The 15,932-nt window shown below is 53.4% G+C and overlaps 4 protein-coding genes across 4 annotated transcripts; 2 read left to right on the top strand and 2 right to left on the bottom strand.

Moving 5' to 3' along the window:
• Positions 1-334: 334 nt before the first annotated feature.
• On the top strand, positions 335-637 carry SCP_0900610 (hypothetical protein; the record flags this gene model as incomplete). The annotated part of the gene is made up of 2 exons (XM_027761295.1): positions 335-434; positions 504-637. The coding sequence occupies 2 exons, from the start codon at positions 335-337 to the stop codon at positions 635-637; spliced, it is 234 nt and encodes a 77-aa protein (XP_027617096.1).
• A 1,281-nt stretch (positions 638-1,918) lies between these two features.
• Positions 1,919-2,349, bottom strand: SCP_0900620 (hypothetical protein; the record flags this gene model as incomplete). The annotated part of the gene is made up of 3 exons (XM_027761296.1): positions 1,919-2,154; positions 2,212-2,242; positions 2,347-2,349. The coding sequence occupies 3 exons, from the start codon at positions 2,347-2,349 to the stop codon at positions 1,919-1,921; spliced, it is 270 nt and encodes an 89-aa protein (XP_027617097.1).
• Positions 2,350-4,913: 2,564 nt separating this feature from the next.
• On the top strand, positions 4,914-6,487 carry SCP_0900630 (hypothetical protein; the record flags this gene model as incomplete). The annotated part of the gene is made up of 6 exons (XM_027761297.1): positions 4,914-4,921; positions 4,973-5,156; positions 5,244-5,344; positions 5,405-5,540; positions 5,590-5,952; positions 6,020-6,487. The coding sequence occupies 6 exons, from the start codon at positions 4,914-4,916 to the stop codon at positions 6,485-6,487; spliced, it is 1,260 nt and encodes a 419-aa protein (XP_027617098.1).
• Positions 6,488-12,297: 5,810 nt separating this feature from the next.
• SCP_0900640 (hypothetical protein) lies at positions 12,298-13,395 on the bottom strand (the record flags this gene model as incomplete). The annotated part of the gene is made up of 7 exons (XM_027761298.1): positions 12,298-12,634; positions 12,701-12,741; positions 12,794-12,873; positions 12,926-12,945; positions 13,023-13,131; positions 13,186-13,264; positions 13,327-13,395. 7 exons carry the CDS (start codon positions 13,393-13,395, stop codon positions 12,298-12,300), a joined length of 735 nt encoding a protein of 244 aa, XP_027617099.1.
• Between the last annotated feature and the right edge of the window lie 2,537 nt (positions 13,396-15,932).

Consider the following 15,932-nt stretch of genomic DNA (forward strand, 5'->3'; position numbering starts at 1 on the left):
ACGCAGATGCTACCGCACCTAAAGTGACACTGATGACCGGGGTCGCACTCGACGGATCGGGTGGCGCGTGCCCCTGCAAATAAATGGGTGGAGATGAATGAGATTGATATGTCGAGGTGCGCCGCCAGCATCCTGGGAGGTGAGTCTGTCCAGGTGCGCGGCGCAGATGAGTCGAACACGCTACTATACAGGGCAGTCAGCGACCAGGGACTCTAGGTGTTCGTTCGCGCACTGTGAACCGAAGAAACATGCGGGCACAGCGACGTCGAGAAGGTTTCGAAAGCGTTAGCTTCGCCGGCTCCGCGACATCCATTGGGCGGACGTTCCTCTAGCCATGTCCAGGGCTATTCGCGACCGCGGGCTCTGTGTCGGCACCTGGCTAGCCGAATGGAGAGAAGAACGGAGAAAGGACATCGACGAGAAAGCTCGAATGCGTAAGCCTTACCTAGCCCAGTAATTCTGATCCAGCACGACTGACCGGTGGCGCCATACCTCCGATACAGGCGTAGGTTTGAGTTCTTCGGGTAGACGAGGGAGCTCTTCGTGGCGTCCAGCATTGCAAGGTATCGTATCTAGTCGTTCTTATCCCAAGAATGGAGAACAGGCGTACGTCCACGAGAACGATGCAACAGCGTAATCCTTCACTTGACCTGTACTTCTGACGCAGCACCACCCACGGGCGGTGCCATACCTCGGTTACGGGTGTAGGTTTGAGTTCGTCGGGTATATCAGGTGGAACGAGTTCTCTGTAGGTTAAAAGGTATCATATACATATCTTGTAGTTCGCATCCCAAGAACAGTCCAGTTGTTCCTTATTCCGGCTTCTGAAGAATATTCTGGACCCAAGGCTGAAGGAAGACGACGTCCTCGCGAAGGACGCTGACAGGAGTACAGAGTTGACCATAGATAGACGGATTCAAACCGAATTTTACTTCGGGACATCGGCGAAGAGTCCAGGAAATGAATGATAAACCAGAAAAAATAATGGGTGAGTGACCTCACGACAACTCGGGCGTGCACGAGAACGACGCGACAGCGTAAGCTTTCACTTGACCTGTCCTTCTGCTGAAGCACGACCAACCGGTGGTGCCATCCCTCGGTTACGGGCGTAGATTTGAGTTCGACGGGTATATCAGGTAGATCGAGTTCTCTGTAGGTTCCAAGGTATCATATACATATCTTGTAGTTTACAAGAACAATCCGGTTGTTCCTTATTCCGGCTTCTGAAGAAGGTTCTGGACCCAAGGCTGAAGGAAGACGGCGTCCTCGTGAAGGACGCTGACAGGAGTACAGAGTTAACCATAGATAGTCAGATTCCAAACTGAATTTTACTCTGCGGATATCGGCGAAGAGTCCAGAAAATAAATGATAAATCAGAAAAAATAATCGGGTGAGTGACCTCACGATAACTCGAGCACGACAGACACATCACCTGTAGAACGCCGCTACAACCATCGGGAAAAGAACGGTACTGACGCAAGTCTCATGCCTGGCAGCGAACCAACCATACCACAACGACGGGAGTATAAAACCAGAATTTCGGCCAATCGATCTCAGTCGCAAACAGCGAGTAGGTAAATGCAGTCACAAAATCCGAGTCGACGTCCAGTGGGGGGAAACCACAAGTTGGCCCCACCGCGCGCACAGTCCGTCAGCTGCTCACGCTCGCTGGCGCGGAATCATCATCAACTGCAGGCTGTACGGTGATGTCCACGGCGCTTCGCGGACGCACTTGCGATCGATGCATGTGCCGGCTATCATCATGCTGAGGTTGCTAGGGTCCTTTAGCGCAACAAAAAGAACAACAGAACCAAAAGAAAGGCAGACCAAATGCAGGCACACGAAACCCAACGAAGCGGAACGCAAACGTAAAGTGGAGCAACACGAAATGAGACCCCAGGTCGATAGATCAGGCGGACTAATGCTGATGCAATCCGGGGTGTGGGTGCGCATCGGATTGGACTCTTGAGGAGTAACGGATAAATAAATTGCGTGGTATTTTGGACGGTGGGCCTGGGGCGGCTGTGGATGTGGATGTGGACTTGCTGATGTCCGAGACGAATATGAGGCGTCTCTTAGTTGGACCACAGAGGTTCTGGGGAATCACGATAATTGTGTCGTATTTGACATAGTAATTTGCACCTTGACGCCATCCTACCTGGGACAGGGGAAATCAGATCTCAGACCTCAAAGAAAAGGGCAGATGCGTACGTGTGAACGACGGTCGGAAGCAGTGGAATGCCTTTCTTGCCGGATATAACAGAGAACGAGGAGTAGAAAAATAAATCAAACTTAGACAATGGCGGAATGCGGGAGGACGCTGAATTAGGCAGTACGGTGACTCACCATAGATTAAACCCACGCGTCAGAAATGGACTCCATATTTTCCCAGTGTATTTGGACGTCGTTCTCGGTCGCAAATTTTTAGGAACCTTGCCTCCATAATTAATAATGCATGAACCGCAACGAAATATCGAATCTCGCGCTGCAAGTAACGACCTTCTTCGTGGCGTCCCCCTCCCATTAGTCCAAATGCGAGCGGAATTCTTTAATGCATCTTTCGCATCATTCTCGCTGCGCCGCATTCCCAACGCTGCCCGCACTGCCGCCCGCGCAAAAAAATTTCTCCAGCCCTTGAAGGACCTAGTATGTCTTCTCCGCCGACGACCTACCATCACGCTCTGTCTGCCGTGCATTTCACGGCTGGAGTTTGCGACGCGGAGTTCCGGGATATCAATGTATGTGTACCGCGCCGGGCCATCCGTGTCTCTGAATGGTCTCTGCGCGTCTCACGTCGTGATTACATGGGACGCCGTGCGATCTTGACGCGCTTTCTGTTGGCCCATGCGGCCGCGAGAAACCTGCGCAAGTACCACCTGCCGTGTCTTGCGGTGTACGTACGGGTCTATCAGTGATGATTGAAGCGCGCGCGCGTGGGTTCGCGGAAGAAGATGTTCTATTCTCGACGAGAGCAAAGTTCGAGCACCAGCATCATCCCCTCATCACGAAGGCTGCAACACTGTACACTTTATCAGGCATCCATCTGTTGGGCACCGTGGGCTGAGCTCAGTTGGCTCGGCGACCTGATTTGTAGGTGCGGAGAAAGGCAAGGACTGCCTACTGCGGTGGGACGGTGGCGCCAAGATCAGTCGCCGCGATGGTTGGGTATGATTCAAGTGTACTGAGGAATCCTCCTGCGGATAGGAAACTTCCTGACGCCGGAACCGCGACGGAGAAACAATGCTAGATTCTGAGAGCCGCATCGAGAAACTATCAAGTAGACGCTGGGTGTCTGCATGCGTCGACGACCAAACCAATATTTGATGAAGTGAGCTGTGGGGGATCATACTCTGTACGCTGCAGCGCACGACGAGCACGCGCCCATCGATCGGGAGGTGAGCGACAACTGGTTGCTGAATTCAACGCGCCTTGCTCACCTGGTATCAGATATGAATAGACGAGGCCCCCGCAAAATTCGATCTGGCTGCGGTCGTCGTCGAATACGGCAACAGCGGAACCCAGAGTTCCAACTGGGAGCTGCGGTGAAGACCCAAGATACTGCTGTCAACACGATGTCTGGTATTTTGTGAGAATGCACGGCGAACTCACTATTGATGGAGGTAAATTTCATAGAAGCCATGAAAACGTAGTTTCTCGATAGAATAATCCAACGACTGGGTAGCTGGGTCTGGTGCACGTCGGTCCCATGCGAATCGGGCGCCGACACAGTGACAGACGTCGTCGTATTCACCCGTAGACTCTGAATGACGCGGCCTGTGAGCACGGGCCAAATATGGAAGGCTACGGATGCCCGAGAGCACGCCATCAGTACTTGCGCAGACGTCAGTTAGGCATCCGGTGTCGTCGAATTGACTGTCTGGCGTGGGCAGTGGAGACAACGACGTGGATGTGGTAGGCGCTAGGCAGGGATCGCGGGAGGACACGAAGCATCATGCGGCGCGTCAAAGTGTGCGTATGCTGTAGAGCGTCGATACTGCCCGAGACAACTGGGATGGGGCTGCGCTCGTTACGGCAAGGCAAACTGTACTGGACGTGAGAGCACACAGTGCGCCACGCCGAGTTCATCGATCAGATGCCAACGCCGAGAAGTTGGGAAGAGGAGATGATTGGATCATCATCGATGTGAGGACGGTAAGTATAGCAAGGTTGGAAACTTACGAGGATGCCATGGGCCCTTCCATTCTCTGTCAGGACTGGACCGGGTGGGCAAATGGAGCATATGGCTGTTGTAGCTGCTACGCGCCGCCGTAGCCATGATGCTGTTGAATTGGATATGGGAGAGCCACTACCGCAGTGGGCGCTGAGCAGAGATAATCTGAGATCGATAATGGATGGAATCTTACAATCACTGGGTCAGGGTCGTCGTGATAAGGTGTGAGGCGCAAGGGGCGGCGGTTAGGGAGTGAGAGCGATCAGTATTAATGCACTGCTGATGGCGCAGAGAGGGTGGACCGCAGAGGGTGGCAACATCATTCTGGACGAAGGACCGCAAGGAACCGGAATGAAATGCTTATGCAGGTACTGCAGCACACCGGCAGGGTCCCTGAGGGGCGGGTGATGGGAGAGGGGATTACGGTGATGGCCGGAGGCGTGGGAACATCGCGGAGATTGACAGGCTGATGGGAGGACTTGATATGGGAAGCGCAGAGGTGGTGGTGGTTGATCAGAACAGTTGAAGAACCCTGCTCGCGCACAGACCAGTCTGCCAGAGTCTTCCGACAGCAGTGACAGCCTCTTCGCATCATTCGCACTCTTCGCGGCTTCGGATCCTGTCCGACGGTTCCTGGTCCTCCTCCAAGCCGGGCGCCCATCCATTTGTCTCTCGAATCACATCTAGCCTTTCTCATCACCCATCGTCTTCTCGCACAGCTCATTCCGGGACAGCCTTGAGAATGCATGGGTCCGTTCCTGCTTATATAGTTTGCATCATCTGCTTACTCTTCGCCAACAGAGACTCGTCCCCCGCCAACACTCCTCGTCTCCAACCGATAGCGCCTCGAGATCCTCCTGTGCCCGTCGACGACACCCACCCAGCGCCGAACACACTCTCAGCATCTGCCACTGCCCCGCCTCCCCCAAAGCGCAGCCGCACCTCGACACCGGCCTTTCCTACACACTTTGATCATCATCGCTGGGTCAGCCGGTTCCGATTTCGCTTCAATTTTGACCCCATCTGACTGCATCACTCCTTCATGTCACATTCGATCGCTCTGTCACTCCAGGAGTTTGCCCCGCCCCTCCATCCTGCTCACTTCTACCCCCTCGAATACACGCCCGATCACGACATGCCGCATCGCGTTCACAGCACGGATAGGCATTTGACGTGCGTGTTGACCTCCTTTGTCTACCTATATATTTACATTTTTTTTCGTTTGATATTTAGTCACCACTCTGAGGATATGGGTCACTACGATCGCCCGCACTCGCATCCCACCCCGCCGCCGATTGCAACTCTGCACCACTCGCCCGCCATGTCGACCTCGTCACTTGCCAGCTCCTCGATCTCGCCGTCTCCTCCCGTGCGTCGAAACTTTACCCTCATAATCCTGTGACTCACAAATACAGCAGCTGCCTCAGCAGGGCGCGACCTACTACTCGCACGCCCCGCAGAACGGGATGGGCCCCGCGCTCACGTACACCTATTCTCCGGGCGCACAGCTAGGTGCGCGCTATGGACCGGACTCCATGGTGCCCCCGACGCCACACCACACATCGCCTTACGGCGTGCCGTCCCACGGCGGCCAGGTCTCGACGCGCTCGATTCGGCCGACCATGGTCCCCTCGCAGCCCTACCCCGGCCAGGCGAGCTACATCGTGCACACGGACGATGCGGGCACCAAGCTGAGCGATCGCGTGCGGCGCAAGTGCTACAACTGCCGCACCACGGACACGTCCACTTGGCGGCGCTCGAGCCTCACCCCGGGCAAAGTGGTTCGTCGCTCCCACGCGCCCGGCTATTCTGCCCGAACCTGTACACTGACCTGCTGCGCACGTCCAGCTCTGCAACAAATGTGGTCTCTTCGAGCGCACGCACTCGCGCCCGCGCCCGGACCAGTTTCCGCACAAAAGAGGCCCTCTCGTCACCGCGACGTTCAAGTCCTCGCGCACACCCCCGCCGGCTGCTCCGTCTCCCTCCATATCCTCGTCGTCCTCGTCCTCGCGCCTGCCCCCGATCTCGCCGCACATGCACGCGCTCCCGCCGCACCACTACAACCATCCCTCCATCGCGCCGCTCATGCCGCGAATTGACACGCACGTGCAAAATTCATCGCCGACGAGCGCGGGCTCGATCACCGAGATCCGCTCGCTGCTCAACTCGCCCGATCAGGCCCCTGCGCAGGGAGGAGAGGGCGAGAGCCGCACCCAAAACCAGAGCTCGCGCACGCTGTCGCCGGTGCAGTCGAGCGCGGGCTCCAGCCCTCGCATGGAGCGTCGCGAAGCGCCGTCGTACAGGGCCGGCGAGTGAGCGTATCGCGTATCCCTCGGCCGCTCGAAATTCGCTTGCGCCTCAAAACGGCATCATCCAATGCGCGCGTAAGCTCTGTATTTATATGTATTTTTCGCCCCCGCACGCCTGCATCGTTCCGCTGTAGAATTCGCTGCGCCGATCCGTGCTCTCGCTGTCAGTAAAGTATAGCTACAAGTCCCGGACCCTCCCGCTACGCCTCTCCCTGCTTACTCGCTGCGAGGCTGCGCCTCCTGCATCGCGTCCGTCTCTTCTTGTCAATTGCTTGTATCGTGGCCAGTGGCCCGCATGCGTTGTCTGTGCTGTTGCTGTCTCTTCTATCTAATTAGTGCTGCACTTGATTTGCCTATTTCTTGCTCACTACGTGTAAATACTAACGTTGACTCTGCGATCGCTCGTTCCGTCCGTCTGCCCGTCTGACTCTGATCCGCTATTTGATCGCGCGTTGGACTTAACCGACTGGCGTGACTTCTGCTATATGCCTAAGCCTCTTAGGGGATTAGTTGTGTATAATCTTGGATTCAATTGCCGGAGCTTATCTGACGGCGGGTGTCCCACTCTGCCGTGCTCGTCTCTCAATTCAGATATCGATTCTACCCGCGCACCTAGCTAGGCGCTGCGCAAATACGAACACGCTTAGTGGTACGTACTACTGCGCTATGTGGTTCCTCGGACTCGTATACGTACGTCTCCGCCCGTCCGTCCTGTTTCCGGTGATCAGCGCAGCGCACCATATGATGCGACGTGCCCCACCTCCCTTCCGTAGAGAAACGTCGCGCAAAAATGGTGCTTATCGCGCAAAGGTCCCTGGGCAGCCGCTGCGCGCAACGTCTTACGTTGCGCCCTTCCTGCAGAATGCTGCAGACGGTAGTACTAGTGCTTTATCTGCTGCGCCGCCGAGCGGCGGCTAAGCGCGAGTGTGCATATGGCGCACGCGCGCGCGTGTGGGGGTGATGCGCATGCTAGCGTCCAGGGATGGAAGGCCGCTTGATGCTCCCCACTGCCGAGTGCCGGGAGTCGCCTCGGCCCTGGGGGGCGTGAGAGGTCTTCCCCCGCATCCCAGGGAGCGCAGGCTTCGCGCACAGTCAGCCGACTGCGAAGGCGAGGGGACGCCGTGAATTCTTCTGTGGCGCGTCCCGAGGATGGGGATCCTTGTACTCGGGGATGCGCGGAGCGATGAATTCTGCGAGAGGGCGCCCTGTGCCGCTACGCATGCGCAGACCGCTCACGCCATCAGGGACGTGTTGAAATTGGGACGCACTGCAGGCTTAGTGCTGTGGCGTGCGCGCCCGCCGTCCTTCGGCGCTGTGGTCCGCTTCAAGTTAATCCTGCGCGAACGTTCGAAGTTCCAGAGAACCGTCGTGTTTTGCGCGTATGATGGAATATAGCTCGCTTGATCGCGCGATTGCATCATCGTTTGATCCTCGAGTGCGAGAAAGGAACCAGACGCTTCGATGGGCCGCGTGCCAGAGACATGACGTTAACATTGTCCGACCTACTGGCTATCGTAGTAGTAGTAGCACAGCCCGGTGGCCGTGTCTATTCTTGCGGGCGCAAGCATGTAAGTACTCGGGTCTTCCTCTGACGTTAGTACTCGCTATATTGCAGGGTGACTTTGGGGTGCCTTGATAAATACGGATTCGGCGCCAGACATGTGTTTCCAGTAGTGCCTTACGCAATTCCTCTTGGGTGATCCTCACTAAACTCCTTCGAACGCCGTCGGCTGGAGGGCAAAGGAAGACGACGTGCAATTAATACCGAGGAATTCGAACTGGAATTGCTCTGCGCGCGGGATGATCGAGGTCGTCCCAATCGGGTAGGGCGCCTGCCTTTCCGATATATCGTGCACCGTTCAATATTGATCAGAAACGGATCAAAATATTCACGGATGCAAACATGCGCCGACGTGCGACTTGGAGCTGACCAAGATATCGAGCTGACGCATCCAGGCTGGATACCACTTTGAGCCACCAGCGGGCCGGAGGAATGACCCGGGGCATGGAACTGAAGACCTCCTGCACACCGATGGTACCTGAGACCGCTGGGAAGTGGAATTTATTGATGCCACAAATGCTGGTTCGTGCCAGTATCCCCTGACATTGTAACAATATTTGATCCTACTGGGTTGTGGACGCGCCGCCAATGCAATTCTTCTATCGAGTCTCAACACAGCTTCCAAACCAAATACAAAGTTTGCTGACCTATTTGTTCACGAAGCGTTACACTGTGCGCCGCCGAAGTCCTGCGTTTATTCCGGCTCACATATCCATGATGGTTTAATTTAAGTGGGTCCTCTGCGAGATACACCGGACATGTGATCCGCACTGCGAATTCTGCTGCAGACGCACGCTCAATGCATTATCGGGTATGGATGACGGCAGGGCTTCCGTAGACGCTGGGACTTGGTGACGTGGAAGACGAGAGCGGGAAGCGGCGAACGCCTGCGCCTGGCCCTGTCAGCGCTGTACCTTCACCCCGCTCGCAGGCGCGGCACCTGCGCGAGATTCCGAGTGCTGCGCTGATCCCGCCCTGGCCGTTCTTGCTTGGTGCGCCGATGATGAGCAAGCGCATGTGGGGAGGCGGTTGAAAGGGGGAAAACCGGGTGCAGTAGGATGAAGAGGATGAGGAGGGGATGGGCAAGGAGGACAGAGAGGGCTAGTCTCCCGGAGGCAGATGGTAGACACTCTGCTTCAACCTTCGTGCCTCAGGATATCTGTGTCTGACATCTGCACTCTATAATGGGCTCTTATTAGGAGGTCCTGATTGCTGACCCAGCACATCACACGCTCACACAATGTGTCTGTAAATCGCATCGAATGCGTTGCATTTCGAGCGTAGGAAGTCTCCATTCTCTCTGCTGCATATGTTTATATACGTTCAGATCGGTGTATTAGTTGAGATTGATTTTAGAGACTTATCTGCTCTATACTGGTTCAAGATAGTGTTACATGTTTGAATCTCGTAGGAATCCATTTTCTGTCCCGTTCCCAAGCAGTACCAACCATTTCATCACCCATCCATCACAGCACCTCACCTTGCCTGAGATGTGCCCAAACCAGGGTGGAGAGGATCTTCAAGAAGACTTTCATGAATTTCCGCGGATTTACCTCGCCACCTGCATCACGTGGTATTACAAAAGTTTGAGATTCCGCATTAGAAAGAACTACGAAACTTTAGGCTCCGTCTAAATTGTCCGACCTCTCAAGACAGTCATCAGCAAAACTAGACGAAACTTATAAGGCATGATAAGCCCTTGTAAGGTACATAAGACTCGTATCCTGCCGAGTTTTTCACCGGGCCTTATAATATGACCATGAGAGTTCGGAAGGGCCATAAACCTGGCAAAAGCAGGCATCCTTATGAGCCTTCCGAAGCTTCCAAAGCCTTATAAGGCCAGATGTGTCGAGGGTTCATTTTCTGAATATGATAGGGAATTTTCACGCATCAAGCATATGCAGAGTCCTGTTAACTATAAAGAATATATTCCAATATTATAACTACATGAAAATATAACAAGACTGTAGAATAGATATCGACCCGCACACTAAATGCACCGAAAACACAGAAATAATGACCCCAGGAGCATAAATTGTAGCGACAGGGCCTGTCAGGAGCGAGTTGATGCCGATCGCACCCCGACAGGGCCGCCGCCCGTGCACCTATGCACCGCGCATCGAGCTGCAGTGCGACACAATAGGCCCGAGCAGCATCAAGTCTTCCTGCAGATGTGCAGTGCCAGGGAAATGAAAGGGAAATAATCAGATAATACTCCAAACATACCTGGCTAGCATAGGCTCCATTCAACCTCCAAATCCCCATTGGCATTGTGCCGGTGTATCTAGAGCGAAGATTGTCAGACAGCATCCATGAGGGACAGGATGTATCTGCCAATCCGAAGCTCAGGCAGAGTACATGGAGACTGCGAGGCACATCTGTGGGTACAAAGATGGCCCCGCATGAGAGTGTGATATGCAGTAGCTAGTCGAAGGGAACAGTGGAGGCAGGAAGAGAGAGAAGAGGATGCCGACGTGAGGTGACCAAGCAATTTTGATGAAGTTCAACATTTGCAGTTGTTTGTGAGCCGTCATAGGCCAGGGGTAGTCAGACTGGCAGAGAGTTGCGCAGTTACGGGAGGCAGTACGGAGGGTATATGTGGGGGTCAGCAGCGAGATGGACGCTCAGAAGGCCTTTCAAGGCCTTCTGATACGCCATCAGTCTTATCACGTGTTCCAAACGCCACCAGGGCATAGCAGATTTCTCCACTTTTGCTGATGGTCTCAACAAGGAGGCGCGTCAGAAAGCAGGTTAGAGAGGGCATGATACCGCGAGCATTACGCGCTGCAGGTGGACGTATAACGTGCGCGTGCGCGCGTAGATGCAGCGTGTTGATTCTGCGGTTTCAAGACTAGGCGCGTAGATCTCTAGTACTGTGCGCATGTACTCTCTGTTGGCAGTGTCTGGCTCTGCTCCTAGTTTTCCTCCTTCCGCATTCTCTTTGACTTCGAACACCAATACCTCATTACCTCACATACCTCTCCTACGTCCGTACGACTCAACCCATTCCTACCCCCCGCCGCATCCTTGTCTTCGACGTCCCCACCAATATTGCCTCTCCCCGTCTTGCCGTACTGTACCATTTCGACCACTCCGGCGGTCACGCGCACACCTGATTTTCATTGACCTCGCCCATAATTTTATCTCGATTTTCCGGACTTTCTGGGATTTTTCGAAAATTCAAAATAGGCAATTTTCCGCCGGAGTGGTCGAAATGGTACAGCATTCTACCCTCTACCTTACCCACATATATCTCATACACATGCGTTTCGTGCATATATTTGTTGCCCCTCGGGCTGTTGTTGGTGCGCGTTCAGGTTTAAGGTCACGCTGATTCGAAGGTCGTCGACGAGTACGTCCTGAACCAACAGTAAATTTGCTGGATTGAGGGAAAAGTACCTCGCTCGACGAGATAGATGAGGGGCTCCAAGGTCGGGCAGCGGGTTCAAGCGTTTATCTACATCGTCATGCTTCGAACCAAGACGACTCGGAGTGGACGGGTCGCTCAAACTCCGGTGCTTATGGCCAGACATAGTCTCCCGTAGGCAGACTACAATATAATCCGTATTGAGTGGGTGGAGGACAGATTATAAAGGTCAGCTTGAATACGCGCCCTCTGAGCCGTAGTACACGATTTCGCCCGGATAATGCCGAGCCTGGAAAGCTTTTTGCTCGTTCATCGCCCACGTTCGCTTTGAATACCATGCAGGATTTGCGAGATGCACATAGAAAGTGCTCTCAGCAATTGTTCAAGAGCATATTTACTGTGGAAAGCCCACCCCAGCTCAATAACGAGAGCGCCACAGCTGAGTGTCGGAGTTGTGACCAGCCAATGAGACGCGTCAGGACGCGTCGAAGCGAACGGCAACTCCCGAAAGCGTGTACTACGGTGTGAACAGTGACCCCCGCCAATTCAAGCAGACTAGGCCAGACAAGGCGGAGTATGGTTGCCAGATGAGACAAGTGAATGCTAGTGGTGTTCTCGTCTGATAGTCCAGACTATTTTCAGCGGTTTCCGTGCCATGTACTCTGTTTGCAATGTTGTGGCTGTAGAGGCTTCCGTTCCATAGTTTCAACTTTCGTTCAAGGGTCTGCACTGCTAATATCCACATAGTGTACCGGAAAACTCGCCGGTGTAACAAGGGACAAATTGTGTCGCAGTTCCGAAACCTCAGGCCTCAGCCTGAGTATCGCGTACGCCTGGATGAGCTGACGAAGCGCAAGCTATTTGTATTTGCTCATCACACGCAGTGAAGTCAGACCGGCGACGCAATGCCAGCAGTGCTCCCACAGCCGTCCTTAAAACTCTTCAGCTGCAAGCCGTCGGAAACCTCCAATTCGTTCTCCAGTGTGTTCACATTGCGGTGTGTGCTTGTGATGGGCAGCGAGGCGAATGAGATGCGATCCACGCGTTGTCGATCCGTGAAGTATTCCTGGACATTAGTGTGCACCGCGTAGCCCAGGCCGACACGCATGTTGATAAGCATGAACGCAATGCCAGACACGGGGGCCCATGCGTCCTCGACCAGGAACAATATGTTATTTCTGGGGGTGTACGCCTCGTAAGAGGCCATGAAGAGCATAGTCCAGGCGCTAGATAGGACGGTCAATAATTGTGGGTCAGTTACACACACCCACAAAACGCTGGGAAAGGCGTACACATAGAGGACCGCGCTCTCAATAAATACGGAGATAAACCACTGCAGGCAAGTGTCAGCGAACATGAACGTACATGTCACATTCACAGCTCGCCTTCAGACCGTGCCTCTCAGAATGTTCAACAAGTGATATCACTTGCGAATGAACAGGCCATAGTCGCCATATTATCAACACTAAGTGGAACCAAAGCATGTCAAAACTGTTAAGGACTTCTAAATGTCTTACCACAGCAAGATAAATTCGTGCTGTGTATTATTAGTTCATACGAGCGCAAAGCAATGCATTATCAAGCGGAGAGCATAGAACAAGCGCAGGCACATACCACATAGTCAGACTCCAGGTGCTCTCCAGCCATGGGTTGATATGAACAGTGTCGAACGTTGTTTGGCCCACCTGGTGCGCCTCTATGTACACAACAACCACACAACATACTGCGCGCCCGCATTCAAAAATCCGGCTACATGGGAATCCCGAAACTGACTTACCACTTGAGGCAATGAAGGTGCACAACGGGAAAATGATGACATACACGTTGCGACTCCAGGTCATCCAGAGACGGTATAGCTGAAGGAAATTTTATTCAGAGCCCGAGCTCTGACTCTGAAGTAAACGAAGTAGTCATTTACCAGCATAGTGTCCCCAATGGCTAGTGATGACAGCCAAAAAGCGATCTTGATAACATTGGTTACCACCATGAGACTGAAGTACTCCTGCGGAGCTGTACCGTCCTTATAAAGGCTACGAATGAACGATACACAATCAGGATCCAATTCTATCCAGCAGGAATAATGAGTCCTATTTCTTCCACCCTTCATCTCGTCAAAATTGTACATACCGCGGTGATAGTGATGAAGTATGCAATTCCTCCAATAAATAACGGTTTCTTCCAAATCTGCAAGGAACGAGAAGAGCCGGCATGGTCACCTTCGCGCTGCGCCATGAGGTACGTGGACGTGCAGAAAAGCACGAGGAAGACGCCATAGAGGAAGGCCGAGATAGACACCGAAGCAAGACAGGCCGAGAGGAATGAGATTTGCCCCATGCTGCCAAGACCAGGCACGATAGGACAGGGAAACAGATCCAGCCAAGGCTATACATATGTAGATGACGTCTCTCGAGACAACGAAGAACAGTGTATGAACTCTGGAATAATTAATAGGAGGCGGCGCCCAACTTGATATTGATGAGGACAGTATGGACAACACCGTGATCGCAGCATTGACGCACATTCTACTGAGGTGTATTGCTGCACAAAGCCAAAACGCAGAGCGCGTTACTCTGAAACATAGAAGCTCGTATGTCGCACGCAGGACAAAATAGAGCGGCCTTCCGTGTTCACTCGAAACTCCTTCCACGGCAGTCAAAACGATAAGGCAGCGATGTTCTGAGCAGCCCTTGCCGCGCACATGTCGGCTGTATGGAATGACCGCAGGGACTGCGCTGCAGTCACATAATTGATCACATCGCGATCGTGATCCCGTCAACAGATAGGAGGCAGACTGGCTCCGGTAACGCCACGAAGGAATTGCTGGTGCCTGTTTCAAACGACGTGAGATACGATGTAATTCAAAGAGTATGCGCGGTATCAACGCACTGTGATTGACTCTCACAAGCCTAGGATTCTTGCTGGACCCTTCATAGCAGTCAGACGCTCCGAGAATCAACGCAGCCAGTAAGAATGCGGTGAATGGAAATTGCGATATATTCCCTTTGCATGATGTCCTTGTCAACGAGAGTAGCTCGGCAGTCATGACAGCACACTGCGTAATGCTGGGTGAGTATCAATATCAATGCTGTACTCACCTCAAACGGGCCAATCTCTCACGTCCCTTAGTCTCAACATGCCGTCTCTCCTGACCATTTCATAACATTCGACCACATCGCCGTCAGCCAGATAGCGCCCGCGTATTTAGCAGAAAGTCTCCGAATTCCGAATCGTGATCCCGAAGTTCAGATTTTGGACCTCGTGCGCCGAAGACCCGCTCCACGACAGACGTTCAAATCAAACATAGTTAGCCCGTCACTGAACAAGTGTTGATGATGCCGACGAAGCCCGTGGTTCGAACGAAGGACCAGCAGTCTGGACTGCACGGTGTATTCTAGCATGGATGTCGAAGATCCGAGATTCATTTCCTGGACATGACAGTGAAGACGGTGATTAGATAAACATGGAACTCCCCATAACTTTCTTGGGTCTTCTCGTGGTTCGAGGAACCAACAGTCAGCACAGTCTTCATTTCGTGGCAGAGAAGGTCCGCATTCCGAGTACGCAATGGTCCGCAGGCTAAGCTTCGGAATATGAAGCCCTTCGAAGAACACATGAACGAAGAACGCTCGGAGCCAATGAAGGGGGCAAGGAACCGCTATACCGTACTGCTCCAACTAGCGCACTTCGGGAGCTCTCGCGACCAGGAATCGCCTCGGTTCAGCCCGGCTCCGCCCCGAAGAATTGGTTTTAGCGCGTTGTCGAGAGACGCGCGACGGCGAGCAGGAACCGCGTCTGCTTCTCCGCCGAGCACAGACGCCAGATATTCATACGTAGAGATCCGAGGTGTGAGCCTGCGAGCACTACGTATATCATCAGTACTCGGTACCTTCGGATTATTTGGAGAGGTTACGTGGAACACATCAACAGCTATTGCGGTGCAGGGAAGTACCACGATGTCCTGGTACATCGAGTAGGCGGATTGCAGCTCCGAATGAACGGCACACGCGCGGTCCTTGGGTACAGGATGCGTAGAAGCACTTAGGTTGGACCTGAATTTCAATCAGTGAAAGATCAATGGAGCCAAATACCCTTTCCTTGTATTGCATCTATGCATCAGCGATATTCCCAGTGATACACGAAGGACAGACGAATTCACGATTTGATTTTTTTTTCCTAATGTTCCACTTCCCCCCGAGTCCGAGTGGGCCGAATGCACACAAGACCCACAGATCCTGTCAGTAGATCTAGCAACATCAGGGGACGTACCCCATGCGGTGCCTAACCATCATATACCGTATGTCGTCATGCTATGATCGAACCTGGGTCCACGTACAGTCGGCCTTGTATTCTTGAATAAAGACTGCACCTAACTGCCAAGTATCCTGCCAGTGGATCTTTCCGTGAGGAAATATGCGAGGCGGTGAGACGCACCTTGATTGTGGAGGTAGGGACTGGCTTCCAGCATCACTGTATTGAATTTAAGTCGCAAGGGGACGTCTGGGGACCCAGACGTGCACGGGTGAC

This window comes from Sparassis crispa (genome assembly GCF_003851025.1).
Source record: "Sparassis crispa DNA, contig_000008F, whole genome shotgun sequence".
NCBI lineage: Eukaryota > Fungi > Basidiomycota > Agaricomycetes > Polyporales > Sparassidaceae > Sparassis > Sparassis crispa.